Below are 17500 nucleotides of genomic sequence, written 5' to 3' on the forward strand. Positions count from 1 at the left end.
TTCAGGACCTTAAGCACACACCACTTTCGGGTTTTCGGAGCTAAAATGATGGTAATTGTTCATACCGGGCCTTGTTCGAGCCGGCCCAGTTAGGGCCCAGTTAGGGCCGGGCTTTAATTTTCAGGCCCGTTGAGAACTCTATACCAGATTCAACACATTCAGATTGTGTTACTAGGTAAACTGACCAAGAACACATTATTAAGCCTGATTTATAGTTAGTTGCGTGCCGGTGACGCACACCAAAAACAGCAGTAAAGTTCTTTGCTCAAAGGCTCATCAGTGACTTACTGGGTTAGCGTATCCTGGGGATCCTTGTGGTCCGGCGGGCCCAGGGGGGCCGGGGATGTTGACAGCTAGAAATTGTTAGCAAATTCAATGAATTTAGTTTTGTTTTTACAGCAGATTTTATAAATGCAGAGCAAAATATTATTGTATTTGTCTTGCCCTTATAGGCCCCACATACATGATCCATAAACAGGAGGAGTTCCTGGGGGACCAGCTGGTCCGGGGGAACCACGGGCACCAGGTCTTCCGAACCCAGCAGACCCAGGCTGGCCAGGCTCACCAGCAGGACCTGGGGGTCCCACGATAGACTCACCCTTAGGACCCTGCAGAAAAAGATAAACAAAAAATGCAGAATTATTCATGAGAAACCTAGAATTTCAAATATTGCTTGCTCTTGATATCCGCATTGAGATTGTATTCTCAATATTGAGCAATGTGTTTTGCAATATGGCTGGTTTTCAGAATGACACTGCAGATTACACGTTTGGTGGGTTTAAGAGCTGTTCACCCTCACAGGGAGGTGTGCACTTTGAGCCAAAGAGTGAATGATCATTCAGATGAATCAATAGAAAAACTCACCACGAGTCCTGACCTCCCAGGCAGGCCTGGAGGACCAGGCAGGCCCGAATCCCCCTTGTCACCCTTCTCACCTTGGTAGCCATCCACACCTTTGTCTCCCTGAGGAAGGCACACATGCACAGAAAGACAGACAGACAGACAGACAGACAGACAGACAGACAGACAGACAGACAGACAGACAGACAGACAGACAGACAGACAGACAGACAGACAGACAGACAGACAGACAGACAGACAGACAGACAGACAGACAGACAGACAGACAGACAGACAGACAGACAGACAGACATTTGGAGGGAATGGTAAGTAGACTGCCCTGAAGAGATGATTACATTTTTAGTTGGGGAAAAAAAAACTTAAGTGTCGATCAAAGTGCTGTACAATAAATACAAGTCAAATCAGTAAAACTTCAACAATTATTAACATTATTATTATTATCATTATTTTAAAACCACTGAACTTGAGAAACATTATGGCAAATTTTATGCAGACTAAAATGCTGAGGAAAAAAGTGTGTCTTAAGATGAGATTTAAAAGTGTTAATGGAAGGGGAAGAGATAATGGAAAGGGTTAAATTAGTCAAAAGCCTTGGGGCAGCAGTATTAAGACTGGTAGGACTCACCATAGTTCCATCAGGAAACATGGGTTCTGAGAAGATGAAAAATTAAGAAGACAATGAACCACACAGAGCTGTCTTTTGTCGTCACAAAGTTAAATTTACTGTTACTATTTGATAGAAAAGCTAGGGGTTTCTTTCACTTAAATTTCAGTGCCCATTTTGTGCATCTCGAAGACACCGTATCTGTGTGGGCTACAAATGGTTTGCTGTGAGGTAAGCCATTTTAATTTCTGCGTTCCTACCTGGTGTGCCTGGCTCTCCAGGTGATCCCATGTCTCCTTTGTCTCCCTTAACACCAGATGAGACACCTCTGCCGACTGTAGACTCCTACACACGCACACACACACGAACACAACGGAAACAGTCACAAGTTGCATGTCATTAAAGGGACAGGCTGTTGACCAATTTAAGAAACACTGAACACTGTACACACAATGTAAAACAACAGGAACAACACACTGAACACAGAACCAGAGGCATTAAGGGACGTCGATTGGTTAAAACATTGCCACCAGCAGTGAAAACACCTGTTAAAAAGAAGACACAAGCTGGGGACAGCGGCACATAAAGGTTTCCCTCCACCATTCCTCATCACTTGGAGACTGAAAAACATAACGGTCAGGATGGTAGGTGGTCTCATACATGAGCCTATATTTCCACAGCAAGCGGACACCCCAAGAACAACAGCCGAGAACGGAGGGTGATAAGTCGTGTCAGTTATGAGTCCTATAGGGCTGATGTGGCAGTCGGTGCCAGCTCAAGTGCAACCGCGTGCTGAACAGTCACAGGTGAATGACCGGCCTGCGGAACATTCAAGATTCAAGCGCTTTATTATACTTATACTTGTCATGTTCATACCAGTATGTGCAGTGAAAGTACTAGGCATGTCAAACATTTGCTGCATTGATGCTATTTCTCCATTTGTCTTTGTGACTAACTGAGGCTATGGGTATGTGATAAATTATCGCCCTCTGTAACCAACCTAATGATGAATTCCCGGGTGATAATCTACAGTATATGAATTAGGAGATGGGTATCTGCTCTATACTGTATGTAAAGTGTCTTGAGACAACTTGGCACTATAATACATTTTATTCAGTATCGCAATATGCCAACCTCTGGTTAATACAATAACTATTTTCCTTTTACTAGGGATTATTTAAGGCACCTTCAAGGATTCCACTTTGAGAACCGGCCTACATTGTGGCTTATTGCCTTATTATCAAGTCCAAGTTACATTTATGGCAGCAACCTTCACCACACTGACCATAACCCAAATGTGGAAGCTGAAATACCAATCAGGAGTGTTTGTCCCCATGTCCAATACCCTGATTGGCTTGACTTTCAACAGTGTTGTTCAGTAAGGAGTCCTTGGTGCTATAGGAACACCAGCGTCTACTAACTATATTGAACTTTACAACAGCTGCAACAGCTTTCTATGAGACTCTCCATTCAAGTCATCAGAGGGTTGATTGGAATTTAGCCAGGTAGTCACCACCACCACAACAAACACTTAGGTGTGTGTCAAGGAAGTTGCTTGTGCAAGAATTTTATCTACAGTACAATCTTGAGTGTTAGTTGAACTCTGAGTGTGTAAAAATAGACCCACACTAAGAGATAAACTAATACTCAGGATATTGCTGTGTGGATCCTACCCAAGGACACCAGGGCTTGGTTCAACTTACTTTCTATTCAGGAAAGTTGAAGCAATTAAAAAATATTTTAACCACATGAACCCTAGCGTCTCTATTCTGGGGGCGAACATTCGGCCAAAATAGCAGATCTACACACGTCCCATTGTGACACGTTGTGAGCTTGTAGATGGGCTATTTTTGGCAAAGACATTTGGGTGTAGAGGGAAAAAAGGAGGGGACCAAGTACAGACCCCCCTGGAGGGCCCAGGTCAACAACGTATATAGGGTTTAAGCGGTTAAAATAAGACGGTTGCCAGATCCTACCAATTATTCGGTAAGAAAGTTGAATTGAACCCAGCTCTAGCAAGTCACAGAGTCTGAATATCAACAGTGTTCACTCTCTCCTCGCCTCCTTGAGATGCGCAGGGGGGGCAAGAGGAGGCAAGCAGAGAGGAAGCACTTTCACATTCAGCCTAAATCATAGCTGAATAAGCCTCGTCCAAGAGGTGATACTGGAGAGAGGGAGAGAACATTATGGGATTAGAACAGCGCGCGGGGGGGGGTTAACGGGAGGGAGGGAGGGAGAGAGAAATGAGGTAAGAGGAGGTATAAGTGGGAGGAGGAGGTGCTTGTTGTAGCACAGACAAGAGGGCCGCCATGCCACCAAACCCACACACCAACAGACCGACCAGATGGCCAGGTTCAGACCGAAACGGACCAATCAGATGGTCACACTTACTCGTCCCTTTTTGCAGTGCGGCCGGGGGCGGACCGGGAACACTGTCTTTGAGATTCAGAGGAGAACACCCACATCAGACTACATGATCAACATGGTCAACTGTATTTCACATTTAACATGATCTGTTTTACACCAAGGCTATGCTAAATTCACATCTGAGAAGCAAGTCTTGGAAAAAGCTTGCTTGTCCAGACCAACACAGAGACGTCATCCATTTGTCACAACCCTCAGTAAATGAAAAATGTTCATGAGAGAAACAACCACAGAGTCATACTTACTCCATTGAGCCCGATAACTTTTCCTGGAAGTCCAGGTGTGCCAGGTGGACCAGGAGGTCCCTAGAGAGGAGAGAACTAAGTTAGTGAAGAACAGCTAAATTCTCTCTGGTATTATTATTATTTCTTATTATTACTTCCTGCCTGATAGAGTTGCCCAATTATTTCCTAAAGGCCCGGACACACTGAAAGCATCAGTGACGCTTTCAGTGTATCGGGGCCTTAATAAATGAAATACAACTCTACTTAATCTCTTACCGCTGCACCAGTGGTGTCTCCCTTTTCTCCCCTTCTCCCAGGCATACCAGGCCGGCCCTGTAGAGACAGAGGGACAGAGACATGACACAGAGGGTCAGAGACATGACACAGGATTGGCAGAGAGAGAAATATTATTATATTATTATATTTGTATTATTATATTATTATTCTACCTCAGTGGAAATGCAATATCTATATACATACACATGCTGCTAGTATGCTGCTAGATCGACAGATAGATAGATAGATAGATATAGATAGATAGATAGATAGATAGATAGATAGATAGATAGATAGATAGATAGATAGATAGATAGATAGATAGATAGATAGATAGATAGATAGATAGATAGATAGATAGATAGATAGACAACATTAACGTTGCAATCCATAACTTGTTTTAGTGAATAAAATGTTATTTTAACCAATCTGTATGGTAGATTATGTTAATACATAATGGTTAGAGGTGTTCTCCCTGCTCTTCTATTGATACATTTAGATCCTGTGGCTGGGTATGACCACTACTGCTGGACAAAAGGTCAGCTCAAAGGGTAATATCTCCCGTGCCGAGATGGGATTAGTTCAGCAGTAAAAACTTGACCTGGGTTTGAAACCAGGGTACGACATGAATCTTACGCATTGCAGCTTTAACTTAGCCTGGGACCAGATGAATCTGCGAGTGCAAAAAAAAATTGCACTCTGCGATTTGGGTCTGGCACCGCTCCATAGAGAATCCATTTCCTGCTCCAGAAGACGTGGGTGACCAATCAGGGCCCAGTATTCGAATATGGGAGACTGTAATTGGTAGTTGGTTGTAGGTCTAACCAATTGCGTCGAGGGCCATTGTTTTGAACCCGCCCCTTGGGGAAAAAAAACGTCCTCATGGAAGCACCACAGTCATATCCACGCAGTGATATAGTTTGGCTACGCGAGGTTAGCTTTAACTCACTCACATTCACTGCCAAGGACGACTTGGACGACTTTTTTGTCCAAATGCTCAGGCTGCCAAGGACGACTATGACGACTTTTTGTTTTTCTTTGGTGGGTGGGGGGAAGAATACACCCAGAAATCACGTGAGCAACAAAAAGCTAGGCACCTTTCATGTTAAAGGATTTATCAAAGTCAAATTTTCTCTGCTTTCTGTTGTTTTTCAAAAAAAACAAGCCACATTCAAACGGCCATAGCTCTGGAATGGAAGATCGCGACCGGACATTTTTTTCCCCCTATAATACCGGACCCCTGTGCGTGTTATGAAACGATCTCCGTGAGGACGGTACAAAGGTACAGTAAAATCTCTGTTTTCACTGGCAAGGGGACCGGAGATGGATGAACTAATTAATTAATTACTGGCAGTGAATGAGTTCATTAATTGTAATTTTTTTATTAACTTCAATAATAAAAATCTTACTTACTTGACATCTAAATGTCATGTGCATGGCATATTATAATTTTTTATATGAAAACAGAATCAAAGTCAGTTTTCTTGCCCTGATGGCCACACAATAAAGTAATTTCCTGACTCAAATCCAAGTTTATACAAAACAACAAAAGTAACTTTACTCACCGCTCGACCTGGGAAGCCATATTCTCCTTTAGGTCCAGTTGGGCCCATTGGTCCCTGAAACAAGTAATCACAAGCACACGCACGCACACATTACACAAATATATTTGATTAAACAAATTCTATAGAACCATTTCTTTCACGAATTCATAGTCTTTCATTTAAAAATAACTCACCATAAGTCCTGAAGATCCAGGAAAACCACGGTCACCCTGTGAATACACACACAAACTAAATTGAGAATCTAATGGGAAGGATTAATGGCATAATGAGCTAGGACAGTGTTTTCCAAACATAGGTCCGACACTGAACCGTTTATTTTTACATTTCTTAGAAGAAAAGGTATTCCAAAAATGTTCAAAAGATTTTCAGATATTTTCTAAATGTTAAAAAAAAAAAAAAAATTACACCCCAAAAGCTCACAATCATGAGGTAGAGCCCTCACACCTACAGCCCCTGTAACTATGACTTAGACATATCGGTCGATCTGCATTGTCATAGTACCCGTTGTACACGTCTGTCTGTGTCCCTTTTGCGCTGATATATATTCTAGATCCCTGATGTCATCAGTATATGCCCATATATTGGCATGCCCATATATGGGCATATCGGTTGGATCGCCGGTTCTGGACAACCGGATCTCCATATGCCTATATATGGACATATCGGTCGGATCGGTGGTTCTGGACAAACGCATATCCAAACGACTCGATGGCGGGTACCACACTCCCTCGAGTCCTTGCCAATGTGCGTGCCGAGTTTGAAGTCGGTCGGCCCTCTGTGGCTCTGATCTCTATAATGCCTATATATAGGCGTATTGGGTTTGTTTATGGTTATGTCTGACTCGTAGTGACATGGCCGTGGTCCGTCCGCTAATGGCCCTCCCATCAGCCAATTTTAATATATAGGATTAATCGAGTTTGGGTCCCAGGGAGACACCAATTTTCACTTTTGGGTCTCAAGCTGAAACCCCTGCGCTAAGATGATCATATTTAAGTGTGAAAGGCAAAGGCTAGAGAGGAAACAGGTAATTAAATTCAGGCATTAGCAGGCTTTCAACCTTTGCCACCAAAGTCCACATTTTCAAAAGATTTGCTTTCCATTAATAGACACCTTGGGGCCTTTGGGTCCCTGGGGGCCTCTCAATCCTGTTATGATAGATCCATCAGCAGCAATGGTCACTCCAGGCTCTCCCTTTTCTCCCTGTGAATGAAGTTTACAGATTTACAATTGAGAGCATTAGCAGTTTCCCTGGTCTTTTATCATGTATCTGCTCAAACATGCTCATGCTTTCCAGCCCATTTCTGTCAAATCAATAAAACGATGTTTAAAGCAATACACACACGCACGCGCTCGCGCAATACACACAAATGAATTCAAATTGCTCCTAAGGACTGATGCCAAATGGTCATTGAAATGGATATTAATATTGACCAGGCTTACTTTGGTGCAATAAGAAAACATTTCAGAAACAAAGCACATACGTATTGGTACCGTTCTTACCTTGTGTCCTAGTGGCCCCTGAATACCTGCAGGGCCACTGTCTCCTTTTGGTCCTCTAGGGCCCTGGGGGGACAATTAAAATATGAGAAGGGTGTCTGAAGAGAATGACAGGAGAAGATAAATAAGATAATAAAATGAATAGTAGGTATACTGCAGTGTAACAAATTGTTGCTGTCCACTGCAAATCTGTCATTTCAGGAATTTGTTTTGAGATTTTGAGAGAGGGATAGAAGTATTTTTTTAAATGCTACTGAGGTTTCTGCGGTAATGAATTGCTAATGAGACTGTATGCCTGCCTGGTCCTTAAGCTGATGATACACTGGCAATTCCTTAGGGCAAATTTGGGGCTACATTTTCTGGAAGTGGGTAAGTGACAGGGCAACACAGGAGGTCATGGGAAAACTGAGATCCACCATAATGTCATTTAGTCATTATCTGAAAGTTAAGATGGATGAAATAACATATTGCTGCTACAGTATCACTGTCATCTTCCTCAAAGGGTAACCATTTTTAAAATAATCTTTATTCTTTTTATTCCATTGTAATTTCACAATGTGTATTTTAGACCTATATGCGTCAGTCTGTTTAGTTAACCAAAAAAAGTACATAAAAAGTACAGTACATAAACAGAACATAAAACTAGTGCATACAAAAGAAGCCATATTTCCTAGTTATATATTGTACATACTGTAGTATGTACAGTACTGAATAAAACCTAACAATTTGAGTCCAATGAGAGGGAAGTAAAAAAAAAAAAAGTACACAAAAGATAACGGGCCTGTGAAACAGCTTGCAAAATATACACAATAATATCAATCTCATGTCCATGATTATGATTATCGCACAGGGTACCATATTGAATCATATGATTCCTATTGCATCATCATAATGAATTATGTGATTAATATTGAATCAAATTATTTATATTGAATCATGTGATTCAATGTCATACACATGCTACGCATGAGGATGTGTAGTAAAAAAAAGGTTCTTACAGGGAATCCTGCTCTGCCAGGCAAGCCTTCAGGGCCCTGAAACATGCAACACACACGCACGCGCACGCACGCACGCACACGCACACACACACACACACACACACACACACACACACACACACACACACACACACACACACACACACAAGCAAAAACAGCAAGGCTGGGTTAAAGGTCAAGCTGGCAAATATTTAAAAAGCTAAAAATCTCATACAGCATTATCAAACAGCCACATCACAGCTACAGTTATATCAAAATGCAGCTAGGAACAACAGTATGGAGGATGCACTGGATAAAGGGGCACTTTTCAAACCCCACATCCATAACTTATTGTACAGTATGTTACTCAGTCCTCAGCAAAACCTTTTCATTAATGCACCTGAGCTACTACATACTGCATTAAGAAACTAAAGAGTAGGTGAAGTATAAAGTAGAGTTGCTGTTTTCAAATGGAAATCAAGGCATTTGTCCATGCAAAAATGACAGACATAAATGCAGTGCAACATCTTTACATCACGCGCCTGCAAGTTGCTCATGTCTAACTTATGGATCACTGTTCACAGATGATGCCACTAATGAGGGAGGTACCCCCCCTCCAGCTGGCTATCAAGTGCCCACAATATCTTTTAAATCCTGCAGAAGTGAGCGTAGAAATGACCCTCTTCAAAATCATTGGGTCATATTGGGAGTGTGTTACTACTCACCATTGGCCCAGGCGGTCCTCTGATCTCAGTGAAGTTGAAGATGCCCTCTGTATCGTTGAGCAGTAGCTGGAGACAGAACATGTGACAACCATATCATGTTAATGTAATGAGCCAATAATAGAAACGTGAGGGGAAAGTTAGCGATGAAATGTGTACGTGTGTCTGGTGTGGTGTACTGTGTGTGTGTGTATGCACGTGCATGCGTGTGCACATACATCCTGCAGGTTGATGGTAGGTCCAGGAGGTCCGGGAGGCCCAGGTGGTCCTGGGATATTGAGTCCATCGATACCACGTTCACCCTGTGGAGCACAAACACAAAACACTTCAATATGCTGTACAAATCATGACCACATACTGTACTACAGTACAACTGCTCCCTCTAGTGTTGTGACTGTGGGTGTCACTCACTTTGGAGAAGTAGTTAGACAGGTATGAGGGTATCAGGGCACTGTCCCTCTGACTATCATAAATACCAATCCCATTGATATTTGCTTAACCTGGTTTCTACCCTGAGCCATCCCAAACAAGTACGATCACAGATCTCCGGCGACTGATACGTCTGGTAAAATCTAAATTCAATGAATGGGATTTGGTGCCAGTCTGCCAGAGAAAACAATCGGTAACAAACCTACGCGCACTGCTTTGAAAACTAATCATGATACCATCCCACGTGAAGGTACAGCCTAAAATCTTTGCATTGGTTCTGCGATGCTGTTATTTTTTTAAATGTCCAAATTGTTCCCATCCAGTTTTAGCACATTCATTGAATTTAGATGTCATCAGACATATCAGTAGGCGGAAATCTCTGATTGTCTGGCCATACAAGACTACAGTACAACTGTTCCTCTGAAACTATACCGACTTGTCAACTATGTATTTACAGATCAGCTACTGTACCGTAGGTCCTGAACTTCCTTTGTCTCCCTTGAGTCCCTATATTGGGGGGAAAGAGAGAGAGAGAGAGAGAGAGAGAGAGAAAGAGAGAGAGAGAGAGAGAGAGAGAAAGAGAGAGAGAGAGTAAGCGATGTCAGCCATTCATCAGCAGCTACAGCAGTCATCTAAAGTAGGAGGTACTGTACTGTATCACTGGAGATCGTTACAGTTATTGAGATACTTTGGTGACACTAAAGGGCTTGCTATACTTCGAAAAAGCATGCAACTGCAGTAAGTATAAATCTGGGTTAAACGTTGATACTGATGGCATCTACATCTACAGTACTACTAACCCTCGCCCCTGGTAGTCCAGCCAGGCCTGGCAATCCCTCTGGTCCAGACTCCCCTCTCTCACCCTGGAATTACAGTGCACATCATTCATCAGCAAAGACACATCCATACATCTGTACATACTGCAAAATTGTTTAAAGATGTTTAAAGATTTAAAATATAATCTTGAAAGTTAGAGAAAGATGTCAGGAAAGATGGATGACAGAGACAGAGAGAGAGAGAGAGAGAGAGAGAGAGAGAGAGAGAGAGAGAGAGAGAGAGAGAGAGAGAGAGAGAGAGAGAGAGAGAGGATGATGTGAGAAATCTTTGGGTGACAGATTCAAGTCCATCTTGTAAAGAATTTGAACGTGAGAAGTTGCCAGTCAACCTACCTTGACAGACAACCCTGGAGCTCCCATAAGCCCCTCCTCACCCTGCAGGAGACATGTGAGACAATCCACCCAACCAATCAGCAACCATAATCACAAAAGTTGTGTATTTGCACAACAGCCACTATGTATTTTGTAATTTGTCGACAAACTAAATAATAGTTGCTTAATGCTCCGACAATTCACATAAAATGAATAAATATGCACAAGGTACGCTGTTTTACCTTAGGTCCTCGTGGGCCGGATAGACCAGGGGGTCCCTGGGAAAAAACAAAACAAACAAACAAAAAACAGCCAAGAAGATGGCATGTTGAGCAGATACATCAAATAATACTAGAACTTATATTATAGTAGGTACATGCATGTACATTGGGCACGCATGCAGACACCATGCACACACACACACACACACACACACACACACACACACACACACACACACACACACACACACACACACACACACACACACACACACACACACACACACACACACACACACACACACACACACACACACACACACACACTGACCTGTGGGCCTCTGACTCCAGACCCAATAAGCATATCACTCTTCCCAGATCCTTCCAAGTCCTGAAAGTACACACGCACACGCACACGCACACACACACACACACACACACACACACACACACACACACACACACACACACACACACACACACACAGTTTACTAGGAAGGCTTAATAAAAATAAGTGATTAAGTCGTTTCACGTCCTATAAGACTTTATCTTTGTCTTTGTCTAGGAGTAGTTGAGATGTATTACCTCTACAAAGAATCTAGTTCCTGGAGGTCCAGGGGGCCCTGGTGGTCCTGGGGTCCCGTTTGGGCCTCTCTTCCCATTGGGACCACTGGCCCCTGGGGTCCCGGCCACGCCTAGATTTCCACATTCACCCTGTAGACAGAACCACGGACAGGGTAATGGAGAGTATTCATCGTGACAGAAGCCTTTTCCAGGATGCCAATGTTTGTTTTGCCTTTGTTTAGTTTAATTCCAATTACAAAGACATTTAAATGGAATGAAGACCAGAAGAAATGTAGCAGAAACTCAATAAACGTCTGATTACAAAACAACATATAAATCCTAGCACATATAGGGTCTGTGTCCACCAAGGTGTTACATAACAACAACAACAACAACAACAACAACAACAACAACATCAACAAAGAAATGCTTTTGTGGACACCCCCCCCTCTCCACCCTGATCAATAAGTTACCTTTTGTCCAGTTGGTCCAGGTAGACCAGATTCGCCCTAAGAAAAGGAAGGAAAGAAGAAGGGAAGGATGGAAGAAAAGAAAGAAAGAAAGAAAGAAAGAAAGAAAGAAAGAAAGAAAGAAAGAAAGAAAGAAAGAAAGAAAGAAAGAAAGAAAGAAAGAAAGAAAGAAAGAATAGGTATTGGTTAGGAGTTGTTAACAATGACATGGTCATGGATAATACATAGAGCTCCTGTTACATATCTGGACACTATTTTGCCCAGGGCATTAACATTGTTAACAGGACATTTTGATTGTATTTTGTATGTAATTATGAATTCATTTAAGACCAGAAGTATATGGTAAGAAGTTAATCTGTGTTGGAGGGCTTTATAATGAATACATATGGACGATGATCTCTCCTTCGAGAGACAGATGGCCATCCAACTTTTTTATAAAGAAATAATAAATGTGAGTGTGTATACAGCATCTAGGGGCCATGAAACACTGAGAAAAGATTTGTCATGGGGCAAGGAAGAACTGATTCACTTTTTACAGCAGTTCGCAGTCAACTTTCTGGTTTTTCAAATGTCCATGCAGGGACACGGCTCGAAGTCGCCGACTTGCAGGTCAGCACCCTGAGCCAAACCCACTTCTAGTTTTTGAAATGTCGCCAAAAGGGGTATTACAGGGTGTCACTGGTCTCAGCTCAGAGCCATCGACTTGCCGGTCGACACCCCAGGCTATGTACTTTTTTTTTTTTTTTCCAAATGATAAATATGCTACTCTACACTTCTCACATAGCCTACACTAAATTAATACACAGAATACCCTATTATACAAGTAGTATTTTAAACTGTGATAGAAATATTACTTTCCCATAAAGCAACATGCCTGTGTTCATGGTACCACAACAATTTTTGGACACTCCTTGGTTGAGGTAATTTTCTAGTTTGTCATTGGTCTTACGTTCAATCCTGCAGCTCCTGGGAGACCTGGAACTCCATCTCTTCCTGCTGCTCCCTAGATAGACAGACACATACAGACAAGACAAAAATAGTCAAACTATCAAGTAATGAGTAAGTAATGTGATGTCCATTCGCCAATGGTTGTCCCTTCAGCCATTCCAGTCGGGACAACAATGATAAATGCCATTCCAACAAGGACAGCCAGCATGGTTTAACTTAACTGCAAAAGAGCAGTCAGGTTTCTGCACCGCACAGTTAGTAGAAGATTACCATGGAGTACGTGAGAGGTTCTCATCCATTTCAATAGATGACAAAATCCCAAGGCACAGTGGGGTAGTGACTGCATATTTTTGACTGCTTGAAAAGCTCATCAAATTATTGACTTCTTGAATAACTTACATGAAGTAAAAAAAGAAAGAAAACATAACCTGACGAAATGAACTTATTAACTGTATTACATTGGAAAGCGGAAGTGATCACAAGCGAACAAACACATTTGGGTGTTGTTTTGTTTTACATTGATTTGCTTTAATCATTTCAACAAATTCTCAGTCACATCAATATGCCTTGAAACAGTGTCTAAGAGCCCTTGGAATATGGTCAAAGAATACAAAGAGAATACGACAGACTAGTGTAAAAGGCAGATTCTCTCCATGAACCATGTTGGATGAAGGAAGCAAAAATGGCAGCTCAGACTGAGCAGGCCAATTTAATTGACAGGGTTGAGGTCAATTCCATTTCAGCTCAAAATTCACTGTAATTCCTGCATTGAAATGAAATTGAATTGACCTAAGTTCTTGATCGAAAAGAGATCAGATGCCTTGTTAGCAAAAGTTGGCTGCTACGAGTTTGCAGAAGGGCAAAGGAATGGCACACACGCACACACGTAGTCACACACGTATGCATGCACGCACACCACACACGCACGCACGCAGAGCCACGCACACCACACACACACACACACACACACACACACACACACACACACACACACACACACACACACACACACACACACACACACACACACACACACACACACACACACACACACACACACACACACACACACACACACACACACACACACACACACACACACACACACACACACACACACACTGCATTGAATTCAATTGAACCAGCAGCCATTGAAACCAACCAGCCGTTAGTGAAGACAATATGGTTGGAGATCATATACAGTCAGTCTGTCAGCTTGAATACTCAAACAGTGAGCTAAAAGTTGGGTGTTATTTAATGTGTGCTAGTACGTAAAGGTACAAATGTAAATAACTCAAAGGAGTGCTTTTAATTTCTTATGGTTTTCTGGACAGGAAGAAAACTGTTTTTTTTTTTTCTCCTATCGTGCTGTGAGCTTGTAAATCAGCTATTTTAGCTATATTTTAAATGGGGCTTAAGTGGTTAAAAATAAATAAATACACTTTGTGGTTTTGCTAAAGTGTTAGCTCACTGTGCCAATACTTAAGCTTGTTGACTGTATTTCTGCCTTTTAGCGCCTGCTGGTTCACAGAGGGAACCAGAGCTGTATACCTCGCCTGAACCCCAACCGGAACCAGATTCAAACCCGGAACCAGAGCCAGAGCCAGAACCAGAGCCAGAGCCAGAACCAGAACCAGAACCAGAACCAGAACCAGAACCAGAACCAGTACTGAATCCAGAGCCGAGCTCTGAGACGACCTTAAAGGTGACCTCTGAGCTGGCATCTGAATCATCAGTACCAGCACCACTAAACCAATCCTCTAAAATCTGGAACAGAAATGCAGTAAAAGAGAGAGAGAGAAAGAGAGAGAGAGAGAGAGAGAGAGAGAGAGAGAGAGAGAGAGAGAGAGAGAGAGAGAGAGAGAGAGAGAGAGAGAGAGAGAGAGAGAGAGAGATGGATGGATGGAGAGGAAGTGATGGAGAGAGGAGTATAGATTAAGACAAAAGGAGGAACGCAATGTGAAGAGATGAGGAAGAAAACAATAAGAGAAGAAGACGAGAGATGGCATGAAAGTATGAAAGGTAAAAGAAGGACAAGTGGAAAGGAAGAGGGATAGTGGATGTGAAAAATGAAGCAAAGAGAGAGTGGAGACAAGACAGACTAGTTATTGTCAGACAAACAAACAAACAAAAACACAGGACAAACATAATGTTGATGAAATTCAGTCAAAAACAAGAAAACAGTAAAACACGTTCAATTCAACTAAGCAACAAAATATTAGGAACCGAGATGGAAATGTGGGAGAGAAAAGAGACAACAACAGACTAATCCAGAAGAAACACATATCAGACAAATACTATAGGAGTTTTAGAAAATACATTGGTTGCATGTCAAAGCCAAAACAGAACATGGATACATTTTGGTCCTAGTTTGCATTGACATATTTACTACCACAGTCCATTGTAAAATAAGGAGAGGTCCAGTTTTCCAATAGTGCGTGTTTTGGTGATTTGGTGGAGAGGGAAAAAAGGAAGGGGCCTAGTATAGATCCTGGGGGAATCAGGTCAACACAGTTGAAGTTTAAGGGGGTTTAAAGGCACTTGTTGAAAAGACAAAACCATCCCTGGTGCATTTAAATGTTATTGAGTCAGCATTTTGTCATTGTTTTAAAAACACAAATGCCTGAGCTGAAATGTTGTTATAACATTATAATGACAAGTTTATATAAGTGTCTAATATTTGCCAACGTAACTTACAGGTATTCCAGGCTTGCCTGAGGGCCCATTCAGGCCATCTTTTCCAGAGGCACCGGGTAGTCCGGCATGCCCAGAAGACAGGCCTTCTCCTGAGCCTAAAGGTCCGGGGGGCCCTGGTGGCCCAGGGGGGCCGGGAGGACCCTAGTTAAGAGAAAGTAAGAGTTTTCATGTTGTTAAGCACATCGCTAGGGTTTAGGTAGGAAGTGTATGGTTTTCTTTGCATTGTCTGTAGCTAGAACACACTGCCATCTAGTGGTTAGAAAAGGTCCATTCCTTACCCTGAGCAGTTCTGTGTCACTGTCCAAGTCTTCAAACCCAGAGCCCAGGGCATCGGCTCCATACTGAAACACACGCACACGCAGGTATTTATACTATTCAATGAGATGTAAACAATTTGGCCATTTATAAAAGACCAGATTTGATATATTCTTACAGGTCTGTCAAGATGTTCAGTATCTCTAAATACCATGTCCACAGACAGTCTAATAGTCAGGGGATATTAAAAACATCTTGGAATAAATTCCTTACCAAAAAAAATCTTCACCAATGTGTTTGTAAAGGTGTCTAGTAACACATCTCACAAAGACTGAAATGCAGTCCCCCTAGGAGAATTTTTGACAGCTCCTTAAAGTTGGGGTACCCACCATAACCTTGGTTAAAAAAAAATCAAAAAAAAAATCGAATTTTAATTCTGTTTTTAAGTAGCATGTGAGGTGTCAAACTAGGGTGTTTTTATGATTCTGAATCCATTGCAAGCATTTGTTTTGCACCAAAACCACTCCTTGGGCTAAAAACGGCCCAATCTCAATGGGCTTTTTACACAAAAAGTATACCTGGAAAAGGATGGCTATGGCCGTTTTTAGCCCAAGGAGTGGTTTTGGTGCAAAACAAATGCTTGCAATGGATTCAGAATCATAAAAACACCCTAGTTTGACCCCTCACATGCTACTTAAAACAGAATTTAATTTTGATTTTTTTTTGTGATTTTTTTTTAACCAAGGTTATGGTGGGTACCCCAACTTTAAGGAGCTGTCAAAAATTCTCCTAGGGGGACTGCATTTCAGTCTTTGTGAGATGTGTTACTAGACACCTTTACAAACACATTGGCGAAGGAATTTATTCCAAGATTGGAAAATATTCTGCTAATATCCCCTGACTATAATAGTAACTCAGTATCTTGAAAGCAGTTAGAATGTTTTGAACAGCTATTGTAGCTCTGTCAGCTATATTGCTTTCTTGCAGCTAGTTGAACACTTTTTATGGTCGCTAAATGACAAAATGTGTCCTTTTAGCTACTGTATTGGATGGTAAGCAAGCACATGGCGTAGTCAGATAAATGTCAAAGTACTCATTCAGTGACATATGATATAACTTTGCAGATCTTGCCATCTTTCTGGGTATTGTCTTTAGGTGAACTACTCACAGGTACACTGCGGGATCTTGGGGGTCCAGGGGGTCCGGGGAGGCCTGGGGGCCCAGGTAAGCCAACTCCTTGGTCTCCCTGAATGAGAGGATGCAGGTGGGAGGTTGTTGTTGAGTGAAAAATCCAATCAAATAGAAAGATAGACAGTGAAGGGAACTACAGTATAGTAAGCAGATGAATACCTTGCTGAGAGATTACTCTAATTTCCATTAACCCCACGAACCCCTATTCGATGTCTCAGGTCAACAAAGTACAGTAGGGTTTAAGTGGTTGATCCGTTAGCTGACCATGCCATTTGTTTAACTATTAGTTCATCACGTCTCTTTTTGACATTGGAAAATGTATTACAGTACATTCTACTGTAGCTATGACTGGAAGATGTTTAATGTAACTCGTGGCCACCCTTCTGCTTTTTGTTTCATGGCACCATATTAACTGTCAAATTATGGA

At 42.0% G+C, this 17500-nt stretch overlaps 1 protein-coding gene across 4 annotated transcripts in view; it reads right to left on the reverse strand.

The window, feature by feature from the left end:
• The window catches only part of col15a1b (collagen, type XV, alpha 1b), a 56481-nt gene that overhangs the window by 4568 nt on the left and 34413 nt on the right, over positions 1–17500 (reverse strand). For 2 of the 4 annotated variants that reach the window (XM_080440658.1, XM_080440655.1), the window contains 27 exons: positions 17051–17128; positions 15906–15968; positions 15628–15768; positions 14482–14697; positions 12932–12985; positions 11986–12021; positions 11534–11662; positions 11280–11339; positions 10970–11005; positions 10749–10790; positions 10380–10442; positions 10051–10086; positions 9369–9452; positions 9154–9219; positions 8450–8485; positions 7455–7517; positions 7065–7154; positions 6128–6163; positions 5955–6008; positions 4390–4446; positions 4135–4194; positions 3857–3901; positions 1726–1810; positions 1487–1512; positions 865–963; positions 464–608; positions 289–353 (listed from right to left, as the gene is read on the reverse strand). In XM_080440658.1, the coding sequence (XP_080296784.1) occupies positions 289–353; positions 464–608; positions 865–963; positions 1487–1512; positions 1726–1810; positions 3857–3901; positions 4135–4194; positions 4390–4446; positions 5955–6008; positions 6128–6163; positions 7065–7154; positions 7455–7517; positions 8450–8485; positions 9154–9219; positions 9369–9452; positions 10051–10086; positions 10380–10442; positions 10749–10790; positions 10970–11005; positions 11280–11339; positions 11534–11662; positions 11986–12021; positions 12932–12985; positions 14482–14697; positions 15628–15768; positions 15906–15968; positions 17051–17128 (1965 nt within the window). The remainder of the gene's footprint in view (positions 1–288; positions 354–463; positions 609–864; positions 964–1486; positions 1513–1725; positions 1811–3856; positions 3902–4134; positions 4195–4389; positions 4447–5954; positions 6009–6127; positions 6164–7064; positions 7155–7454; positions 7518–8449; positions 8486–9153; positions 9220–9368; positions 9453–10050; positions 10087–10379; positions 10443–10748; positions 10791–10969; positions 11006–11279; positions 11340–11533; positions 11663–11985; positions 12022–12931; positions 12986–14481; positions 14698–15627; positions 15769–15905; positions 15969–17050; positions 17129–17500) is intronic. The other 2 variants (XM_080440657.1, XM_080440656.1) reach the window with 2 other exon arrangements.

This window comes from Gymnoscopelus braueri, assembly GCF_963280865.1.
Source record: "Gymnoscopelus braueri genome assembly, chromosome: 10".
In the NCBI taxonomy this organism is placed as follows: Eukaryota; Metazoa; Chordata; class Actinopteri; order Myctophiformes; family Myctophidae; genus Gymnoscopelus; species Gymnoscopelus braueri.